Source organism: Aquarana catesbeiana, linkage group LG04, assembly GCF_042186555.1.
Source record: "Aquarana catesbeiana isolate 2022-GZ linkage group LG04, ASM4218655v1, whole genome shotgun sequence".
Classification (NCBI taxonomy): Eukaryota; Metazoa; Chordata; class Amphibia; order Anura; family Ranidae; genus Aquarana; species Aquarana catesbeiana.
In genome coordinates this window covers 413607477-413619016 of record NC_133327.1, presented here as the reverse complement: position 1 = coordinate 413619016, position 11540 = coordinate 413607477, and the positions used below count along the sequence as shown (strand labels likewise).

General features: G+C 46.5%; 1 protein-coding gene across 1 annotated transcript in view; it reads left to right on the top strand.

The window, feature by feature from the left end:
- Positions 1-589: 589 nt before the first annotated feature.
- The window catches only part of SLC18B1 (solute carrier family 18 member B1), an 89579-nt gene continuing 78628 nt past the window's right edge, over positions 590-11540 (top strand). Inside the window, exon 1 of the mRNA XM_073627298.1 lies at positions 590-748. Coding sequence (XP_073483399.1) covers positions 599-748 — 150 coding nt within the window. The 5' untranslated portion in view covers positions 590-598. The remainder of the gene's footprint in view (positions 749-11540) is intronic.

Genomic DNA, 11540 nt, shown 5'->3' with positions numbered 1-11540 from the left:
CCTAACCCTCTGGTCTCCCTGCAGAGTGTTGTGCTCTGCCCACCTCCTAGTCTTCTGGTCTCCTTGAAGGCTGGAGGAAGGAGAACACACACTCTTCTCTCCAGCTATCCTACCACACTCAAGCGGACAGGTGGCAACCCTAGACTTGTGGCTATGGGCCCCAGATTCAGGGCTATAGCCCCAATAGCCACCCCCTAGCGGCGCCACTGGTTTAACCTCTTAATCTTAATGTCATCACAATGCAGTTATGGAATATAATGTGACTCTTTGTATAATCCCTTTTATACTTTCTATAGACAATCTGATATATACAAGTGATAGTCCTCACTTTGGACATCACTTGCAGTGGCTGGACTATGTGTGAACTTCAAAACGTTTTGTAAGTGGCTTGATTGCTCCCTCTTTTATGAGACACAGGAAGGCTTCTTATATTCTGTGTTGCTGTCACTGTTGGGGATGGTGTATGTCAAGTCTGAGCAGTCTTGAGACACATAAAGACAGGTAGATGTCTCCTAAACTTTTGTCTTGCTACATAACTGCAATGTCTGATCAATGGTTAAACTGTTTACTCTTGTGTTTTTCTTTTCAGATAATCAAGATGGCTGATCTTACTGACAGTACACCTGATAATTCTAACAGCATCAGAAAGCTATCAAGGAATCAGATATTGACACTTATTTCTACTGCTTCACTTAACTTTAGTTCTATGATCTGTTATTCCATTTTGGGACCATTTTTTCCTCAAGAGGTAAAAACAAACCTGGTCCTTGACCCATTCATAATAGCGTTGTGTAAAGATTTTTTTTTTTTGGGGGGGGGGGAATACCAGTTAAAACAAACAAGCAAGGTAGTTGAGTGGTGTGTGCCAGTTACACTCAGTCTCAACTGTCTGTTCATGTTTTTTCCCTGTAATATGTGTCATACGAAAGCTTCCAGTGAGTGGAAAGCTGCTGTTGGTTCAATGCAAATTTCCCCATTTTTAAAATTTTTAATAGTATTAGAAGATTAGAATCTCTTTCAGATTTTATTGTTGTTTGTGCCCTCGCTGGGAGAGATTTACCCTCTCTATTCATCACTGTGACTATTATCATTGGGACAAAAAATTAGCTAAAATGGCAAGAGGGAGACTTCTAATGGAGTACTTGTTCTCGTAAGAACTCTTTTAAAGCTGGTCATAGATGTCTTGTTTTTATTTTCAGCCAAAAAAATGAAAGATTCCTCCATCCACACAAGTGAGGTGCATGGAGGAAAAATAAAAACAAAGTCTAAATTGAACAATTTGCATTCAAATATACGTTTTTGTTGCATACAATTGCAAATATGTCAAGCCACACTGCTGCTCCAAGGCTCCTTTGCAAAGTATAGACCCTAAGGCAGCCCATGGATGACACAGTTTTTTCATTCAGCCAGAAGGTTGAATTAAAAAAAACTCACCTGGTTCTCCCATTCATACATTGGTGGAGGGGGTAGGGGAAATGTCTTTGCATTCTGACAGTGGGAAGACTTTTCCGCTGTCAGAATAAACTAATCAGCATTGCAAGCTAAAGCCTGCAGCACTGACCAAGTGGGAAAAATCTGACAGGGTGGTTGTACAAACATCAATCAGTAGATCGACTTCTGTACAACTTCCCTGCCCATACACGGATCGAAATTCTGCTGGTCCCTGCTAAACTGGTCAAATTTCAATCCATGTATGGCCAGCTTAACTCTGCTGAACATCACCCTTTGATGTGGAGTCAGACATCTGTTGCAATAATAATTGAATAAACACACATAAATAATTTTTGATGGACTTTCAAATAGAAAATGCTTAGCTGATAATTTCACACTCTGTCTTGGGTGGTGCAAGCTATTTTCAGCATGCTTGAAGAAGGATCAAACATTAAAGAATAATTACAGGTATGGATTTTTTTTTGTTTACATATTTACATTGGTCCAGCTTGGACCAATGTAATTATGCATATACACCATACCTGTGGGATTCTTCTAGAAGCTGGAAATCACTGTAATCACCCCGCTACCATAGTGATCTCCTCCACTAGTTTTTGCATCCCTAGTGGCTGCCCCACTGCATTGTGAATGAATGCAAAGCGTGCTTTGATGGGATGAGGCAGAGAGTGGGACATCACCACTCCACCTCATCCAATCAGAAAACTCTTTGCATTCATTGAGAAAATACAAACTGATTTCTGAATGGCTTCCATGCTGTGCCAACGACCTTCTCTGTTTACAATGCAGCACGGTGCTCAGTAGCTAGTGGAGATTACTGGTGTAGACACTGCTATTATAGCGATTTCCAGATTCTAGAGGGATTCCACGGGTATGGTATATACATACCTACACTGGACCAATGTAACAATGTAAATATATCCATACTTGGAATTCTTCTTTAAAGACCCTGCAACGTAAAAGAAAAAATGAGAAAGATCAGAGCTTAGTGTCTGATATTTCCCTTCAGTAGAAATCATGTGACCAAGTGCATAGACCTTCAGACATGTGGCCGGCTCTGTAGGGTGCCCGGAGCATTTTGTCCAGCAATGATCATTTCTGTCTAATATTATTTAACCACTTTGGTATAAATGTAAACCTAGCTTTATCAAACTATTTGAGTTAGTTTGAGAATATGAAACTATATATAAGTTGACTTGTATTGCTTAAAGAATGAGAGACTTTTTGCATACCCACCAACAGTCCTAGATTGGGCGGGACTTTCCCGCATTTACAAGTTTGTCCCGCTGTCCCGGGGCTTTGTCCCGCATTATTCTTTTGTGAAAATGTTTCCTTCTAGCTCAATAGGACCTGCAGCAGTGTGCACATTCAGAACAGCCAGGGATTGGTGGACAAGAAAGCTGGGTGTGCACTGTGTAACCCCCATGAGAGACTGCAGCTGTCAGATCTGAGCTGTGATGTTGGGTGTGGGCGAGACTGCTACCCAGACCCGCCCCCTCTGTCAAGCAACCACTGCATAGGGAGAGAGGCATTTGTACTTCAAGGTCCCTCAAAAATTCTTTAAGCACCCCCAAAATGTACGTTAGTATTTGCAGATGTTACTGGGGACTATTTTTTTTTTCTTGTGGTGGGATACAGCAGCCTAGCCGCATAAGCCAATGATCTTTACTTAGACCCGGCAAGAAGATTTCAGAGGGGGATTGATATACAATCTCTCTTCTGCCTCATCAGCCAATGGGAAGCACTGTACCCGTCCCGCCTTCTTTGACCTCTAAGAAGAGGAGATGTCGGCAGCTGCATTGAAGGGGGAGAGAGAGGAGAGAACACAGCCTGCTATGGGGACACAGTGTAAGAACCAGACAGATTCCTGAGCCCCAGCACTGACAAACAGTGAGTTGTGTTACCCTGCACTGCTGCCAGCATGGAGCTCCAGAGAACAAAATCGTTCATCCAATCCCTCCAGGCTTGTATACTGACACGAGCAAGACTTGTGATAAAGATTGTCTGTGGGGCATACAGAACACAGACAGATTGTATTCCTTTCTGCCAGCTCAAGTCATATGGTACTTACAGAGACTCTGACAGGGAGAAAATAATCTGGGATGTCTGAGTGTTCTGTCTATCCATCATCTTTAACATAAATGTTGCTGGTGTCACAATACAAGAAGAATGTATTGAAAAATGACAGGATAATGTCTGGTAGCATTCTACTAACTTATGTTTACCACAAATATTATGTGAAAGAAGCAGCGCTAGCGACAAACAAACTAAATAAATATTATCGCTGCTGTAAAAAAGTACTGATACTTGAAAAATAAAAAACAAACGAATACATCGCTGATAAAATAAACCATGAAAAAACTAAATATAAAGTGCTGCGTGCTGGCAATAAATGTGAATGTTGATGATAGTAGGTGCAATATACAAATCAACTGGTAGTTGCCAATATACTACATAACTAGTGCAGTTTGAAAAATAATAATAAACGTAATTATTAATTACTGAAACACAAATACCATGAGTGATGAATAATGGCAAGTAGTGGGTGCAATATACAAATCAGCCGCTAATTACCAAAATCCCATATAGGTGAAATACAAATTGCAAAAAATATAAATATAAATAAAGCCATTGGTGCTACCCAATTGCAATCAGGCATGTCAGAGAGCTTCCGCGATTGCCGCTAGTAGCATGCGTTCCACGGAGCCAGGAAGAAAACGTCACTTGGTTAGGCGTCAGCCGGATGTTACTTTGACGCGTTTCGCCCCTCCCCCAGGGCGTCATCAAAGGACTCCTAAGGAGTCAGCCGGATGTTACGTCGACGCGTTTCGCCCCTCCCCCAGGGCGTCATCAAAGGACTCCTAAGGAGTCCTTTTTTTTTCTTGTGGTGGGATACAGCAGCCTAGCCGCATAAGCCAATGATCTTTACTTAGACCCGGCAAGAAGATTTCAGAGGGGGATTGATATACAATCTCTCTTCTGCCTCATCAGCCAATGGGAAGCACTGTACCCGTCCCGCCTTCTTTGACCTCTAAGAAGAGGAGATGTCGGCAGCTGCATTGAAGGGGGAGAGAGAGGAGAGAACACAGCCTGCTATGGGGACACAGTGTAAGAACCAGACAGATTCCTGAGCCCCAGCACTGACAAACAGTGAGTTGTGTTACCCTGCACTGCTGCCAGCATGGAGCTCCAGAGAACAAAATCGTTCATCCAATCCCTCCAGGCTTGTATACTGACACGAGCAAGACTTGTGATAAAGATTGTCTGTGGGGCATACAGAACACAGACAGATTGTATTCCTTTCTGCCAGCTCAAGTCATATGGTACTTACAGAGACTCTGACAGGGAGAAAATCAAAGGACTCCTAAGGAGTCCTTTGATGACGCCCTGGGGGAGGGGCGAAACGCGTCGATGTAACATCCGGCTGACGCCTAACCAAGTGACGTTTTCTTCCTGGCTCCGTGGAACGCACGCTACTAGCGGCGATTGCGGAAGCTCTCTGACATGCCTGATTGCAACCGAGGATTTGTGAGTAGCGCTTTGTAGCGCAAGTGATCCTATAGCTCCGCAATACTTCACCATATTACCTTTTTCTTTATCTTTGGGTGGACATCTGCAAGCTTATGGCCTTTATAATTTGAACACCAGCTATTTCATCTACTTATCCACGCCAGAGGTACCGCTTTGCAAATACCTATGGGGATTGTCTGACAGTACAGGCTGAAGAGTCGTTGTCTGTGTTCCGGTAAAGCTGTCTGTCTAAGAGCCTTGGGACCAGCCCAGCTGGTGGTATTTACTTTGGGACTATTTGCAAGCAGTTATTATTTCAACTGTGATAGCCCAGTTGGTGGTATTTTTTGGGGATTATTTGAAAGTATATAATTATTTTTATTGTGGTAGTATATTTATTTTTCACCTTTCCAGCAATTGGGTAGCACCAACGGCTTTATTTATATTTATATTTTATTGCAATTTGTATTTCACCTATATGGGATTTTGGTAATTAGCGGCTGATTTGTATATTGCACCCACTACTTGCCATTATTCATCACTCATGGTATTTGTGTTTCAGTAATTAATAATTGCGTTTATTATTATTTTTCAAACTGCACTAGTTATGTAGTATATTGGCAATTACCAGTTGATTTGTATATTGCACCTACTATCATCAACATTCACATTTATTGCCAGCACGCAGCACTTTATATTTAGTTTTTTCATGGTTTATTTTATCAGCGCTGTATTCGTTTGTTTTTTATGTTTACCACACTTTAGTACCAAGGGCTCTTGAATGTAGTGCCCTCCTGATCCTTCCACTGTGTACGCAGTGCCCCCCCTGATCCCGCCACTGTGTACGCAGTGCCCTCCTGATCCCGCCACTGTGTACGCAGTGCCCTCCTGATCCCTCCCCTGTGTACGTAGCGCACGACTGATCCCTCCTCTGTATATGTAGTGCCCTCCTGATCCCTCCACTGTGTACGCAGTGCCCTCCTGATCCCTCCACTGTGTACGCAGTGCCCTCCTGATCCCTCCACTGTGTATGCAGTGCCCCCCTGATCCCTCCACTGTGTACGCAGTGCCCTCCTGATCCCTCCACTGTGTACGCAGTGCCCTCCTGATTCCTCCACTGTGTACGTAGTGCACGCCTGATCCCTCCACTGCGTATGTAGTGTACGCCTGATCCCTCCACTGTGTATGTAGTGCATGCCTGATCCCTCCACTGTGTACGTAGTGCACGCCTGATCCCTCCACTGTGCATGTAGTGCCCTACTGATCCCTCCACTAAGTATGAAGTGCCCTCCTGATCCCTCCACTGTGTACATGGTGCACTCCTAATCTCTGCATTGTGTACCTAGCACACAACTCATGATCTCTGCATTGTGTGCATAGTGTACTCCTGAACCCTGCACTCTGTATATAATGCATTCCTGAGCCCTTCACTCTGCACGTAACGCATTCCGGAACTCTGTGTGTAATGGACTCCTGAATCCTTCTGCACTTTGTGTAACGCACACTTCCATAGTTCATGCAAAATCCATTTGTAATGGAAGCTCTTCATTCTTTTTGAGTGTCCCTCATTCTGAAGTTCAAAAGTTGGGAGGTATGTTTTTGTATGTGTTAAATAAATATATATAACTTGTCTCGAACTGACAATTTTTCCCTTTCCGTCATTTCAGGACAGCCACAATAGAGAGATAGTCTCCTCCCCTTCCTCTGGAAACACTGCGCCAGCCCATAAAATCTCTCCTCCCCTGCCAGACCTCAGTTATTAGTGTTTCCTCCGGTGGGGAGACACTGTGCAGAGGAACCAGGCCGGGTGCAGTCAGGGAGACTGTGGCCTCTTTCTAAAAAATCATCCCTAGGGAAGCAGGGGCTTCCAGGATGAAGAGTGGCGGTACATACCGCAGCTGAAGCCACCCCTTCCTTGCCGAGCGCGGCATCAGGTCGTGGGGGACCCCTATCGCGTCCACAGGGCCGCAGCATGGAGACAGTCCGCTCTCCCCTGTATCTATACAGGCCGCAAAAAGTTTGGAACCAGCGGGCCGGACGACGGGTGACGTCATTTCCGGCGGGGGGGCGGACGCTTTCCCTTTGACCCGCGACTTCCGGTTCCGGGTCGCGGGGCTGATAGGGGGCCGGGCTCAGGCTGGAGTGAGTCGCTTCACATGTACACAGTGTGAGACTCTACACAGGCAACCACCTGCAGTCATGTCTGAGGCAGATGCTGCAGCTCATACGGACGCTGTCTCCAGCCTTCCAAAGGTAAGAGTTCCCTGGGGAGGGGTCCTCTCTATCTAAGGTTTGCTCTCCCTCATGTATGGTTCCTTACTTAGAGGGAGGGCAGTCCCCCTGGGTGGTCAGGGGGTGGGGGGGTGAGCGCAGTTCCCTTAAGGTGGATCTGGTACACCCCCAGGGTTGTTTCCACTTAAACTTGCTGAAAGTAATATGTGTTTTTTTTGTATGTATTTTCAGAAATCTACAGAAAAAACAAAGTCCACTCATGTCTCTAAAAGGAAGTGTGCCTCTTGTAGAGACAGTTTAGGGGAAGCATGGACTAAGGTTTTGTGTAAAGAGTGCATAGACTCCCTGGTTAAGGAAAGGGAATCTGAACAGCAGTCTGGGTTGGCAGCTTCTGTGAAAGAGCTGTCATCCACCTTTTCATCCTTTAAAACCTTGTTTGAGACGTTCAAGCTTCCCTCTAAACCCATTCAGCAGGACACAACCCCGCCTCATGCTCAGGGCTCTGCACCTGCCAGATCTACCAATTTAGTTATGGCAGAGGAGATGTCAGGCCCTTCCGGGGTGGAGCGGAGGCAACCGGACAGTGGCACGTCTGATTCCCATGAGGAATCAGAAGGGGAGGACCAGGACGGGGAGTCCAGGAAAATCTCCAGGTATAAATTGTCCCTGGATGAGGTGGAAGATCTCTTGGGGGCAATATATACAACCCTCGGGATTCACGAGGATAAAAAACCCCTATCTCTCCATGACCTTATGTATAAGGGCTTGGGAGATCAAAAAAGAAAAAGTTTTTCCAGTACATGAAGTTCTGGTGGAGACGATTAAGAAGGAGTGGCAGGATCCTGAGAGGAAACCCTTTTTTTCTAGCTCCCTTAAAAGAAGGTTTCCATTTTCAGAGGATCCAGCGTCCATTTGGAATAAAAATCCCAAGTTGGATGCCGCCTTCTCTCAGGTCTCTAGACACACAGACCTGGCATTCGAGGATATGGGGGCTTTGTCGGATGTCATGGACAAAAGGATAGACTCACTTCTAAAAAAGACGTGGGACTCAACTGTGGGTAACTTAAAGCCAGAAATGGCTGTTACGGTCGTAGCCCGCAATTTAGAGCACTGGCTTTTCCAGATTCAGGAGCACATTGAAGCTGGCACAGCCAAGGAGACTATCCTAGCCTCGTTCCCCACGATTCTGCGAGGAATCGCATACATTGCAGACGCCTCAGCAGAGTCAGTCCGTATGTCGGCCAGATCAGCGGCGCTGGCGAATTCGGCCAGAAGAGCGCTCTGGCTCAAAACTTGGCCGGGGGACACCGCCTCCAAGGTCAAATTGTGCGGGATACCCCTGACAGGTGATCTACTCTTTGGCCCTGGTTTAGAGACGGTCTTAGACCGTACAGCGGACAAAAAGAAGTCCTTTCCGCCTAAGAGGAAAGCCCCAGCTCAGACGAGAAAGGGGTTTCGTCCGAAAAAAGGCAAGGAATCTCCCAAGCAAGGGAAGAAAACTTGGGGCCAAAGAGGCAAGGGCAGAGGAGGGGCGATTTTTCGCCCTCCTGAGAAGGCCCGTAAAGATCAATGACTCTCTAGGGACGGTGGGAGGAAGACTGGGGGCCTTCCTTCCACAGTGGGAGACCCTCTCACCCAATCGATTCATCCTGGGGGTCATAAGAAGGGGGTATCTCTTGGAATTCTCAAGGCCACCCCCGCAAAGGTTCCTTGTTACGAAGCTTCCCAGCTGCACAGCAAAGGCCGAAGCTTTGGTGGACGCCCTGAAGGAACTGGAGATTCAGAACGTAGTTCACAGAGTACCAAGGGGGCAGGAAGGAGAGGGGTTCTATTCCCACGTATTTGTGGTGAAAAAGCCCTCGGGAAAATTCAGATTGATTCTGAATTTAAAACCCTTAAACAGGTCAATTTGCTACAAAAGATTCCGCATGGAGTCAATCTTTACGGTAAGGGCCCTGTTACCACACAACTGTTATATGGTGTCTCTGGATCTCAGAGACGCATATTTACACGTCCCTATCGCAGAAACCTCCCAGAGGTTCCTCCGTTTAGCAGTAGACCTGCAGGGCACAATACTGCATCTGCAGTTTCAAGCACTGCCCTTCGGGCTATCCTCCTCGCCCCGCATATTCACAAAGGTACTGGCAGAGGCGTTGGCCTTCCTGCGACTCCAGGGGGTATCAGTTATAGCCTATCTGGACGACCTGCTTCTTTTTGCAGTATCCCCAGAACAGTTGATCAGGGACCTCGATCTAACCAAGAGGGCTCTAACAGGTTTGGGGTGGCTGCTGAACTTAGAAAAGTCCAGTCTCATTCCCTCACAGCGCATTGTGTACCTGGGGTACCTGCTGGACACTACGCTCTTGAGAGTTTTTCTTCCAGGGGAAAAAATTCTAAAAGTGGACAGAGCAGTTTTCTCCCTCCAGTGCAACCATCTGGTGTCCAAGAGGTCCATAATGTCTACATTAGGCCTTCTAACTTCTACTCTTCCAGCAGTGCAGTGGGCAGGATTACATTTTCGCCCCCTACAATCATATGTACTAAGAGTATGGGACCACAGTCAGAGGGATCTAGACACCTTAGTACAGGTTCCCCATCAAATAAAGAGATCTCTTTGGTGGTGGAGGAAGGAAGTGAACTTGTCACAGGGACGTCTGTGGCTCATCCCAGTCCCGCAGATCGTAACCACGGATGCAAGTGGCAAGGGCTGGGGGGCACATCTAGGATCCCTTCTAGCGCAGGGCACATGGAAGGGCGACGAGCTGCAGAGGTCTTCCAACTGGAAAGAGCTGAGGGCAGTAGGCCTAGCCCTCAGATTCTTCAAAAAGGAACTCCAGGGCCACCATGTACAGGTACGGTCGGACAACTCATCCACCGTGGCCTATATAAACAAGCAGGGAGGCACCAGGAGCGGAAGTCTGCTGGCCCTAGCAGAAGACATTCTAAGCTGGGCCGAGTCCAACACTCTCTCACTCTCAGCGGTTTTTCTGAGAGGGGAGAGGAATATAATCGCAGATTTTCTCAGCCGGAGGAGTCTAAAGGAAGGAGATTGGGCCCTCAACCAGGAGGTTTTCAATCTCATATCCGAGAAATGGGGACCCCCGGAAGTGGATCTTTTCGCTTCAAAAGACAACGCGAAAACCCCCTGTTTTTTCTCCCTAAACGCAGGGGAAGGAGCACTGGGGGTGGACGCATTATCTCAGAATTGGCATTTCAGGACATGTTATGCCTTCCCTCCTCCGGTACTATTACCGGCGGTTCTGAGGAAGTTTCAATTAGAGAGCACCTCTCTTATTCTGGTAGCTCCACATTGGCCGAAAAGGGCATGGTTTTCAATCCTCAGTCAGTTAGCAGCGGAACCTCCCCTTTTCCTTCCACCTCGAAAGGATCTTCTGTCGCAGGGTCCAGTCCTCTGCCCACAGGTGCAGCAGTGGAAATTAGCGGCCTGGCTACTGAGGAGGGTATATTAAGATCCAAGGGGTTTTCAGAGAGCTTGATCTCTACCCTCCTCAACAGTAGGAAAAAGGAGACCCGTAAGATTTACAAAAAGGTCTGGCTCCTTTTCAACAAATGGTGCATAGAAAACTCCTTCTCGGTGCAGAGTCCCGTAGCTGCGTTGGAATTTCTGCAGTGTGGAGCGGACAAGGGTTTATCTGTAGGTACCCTTAAAAGTCAGGTTTCAGCACTCAGTGCTTATCTGGAGAAGTCTCTGGCTACCAATCCATGGGTGGTCAGATTCTTTAAGGCACTGTCAAGACAGAGACCTACCAGGGGTCCTCCCTTTCCCGGGTGGGACCTATCTCTGGTTTTACAGAGCCTTACGGGAAGTCCCTTTGAGCCATTGGACAAGTGCCTGTTAAGGGAACTTACCCTAAAAACAGTATTTTTAGTTGCAGTGACAACTGCCAGGAGGGTCAGCGAAATTGAGGCGTTATCAATTAGACCTCCTTTTTGTGTTATTTTGCCAGACAGGATAGTCCTTAAGACTGATCCAGCTTTTTTGCCTAAGGTGGCGTCAGGCTTTCATAGAAGCCAGGAAATAGTCCTACCCTCGTTTTGTCCCAATCCTTCAGGTGAAAGGGAACTAAAATTTCATTTTTTAGATGTAAGGAGGTGTATCCTACAATACCTAGAGATGACTAAAACAATAAGGAAGTCTGATTCTCTATTTATTTTACTTTCTGGGGCCAGAAAGGGTCTCAGAGCGTCCCGACGCACGATTGCCAGGTGGCTTAGATTAGCTATTGGGCAGGCATATTCTTTAGCAGGGAAGGAGGTCCCTAGAGGCATAAAGGCACACTCCATCAGAGCAGTGGCAACTTCCCAGGCAGAGAAGGCTGGAGCAACGC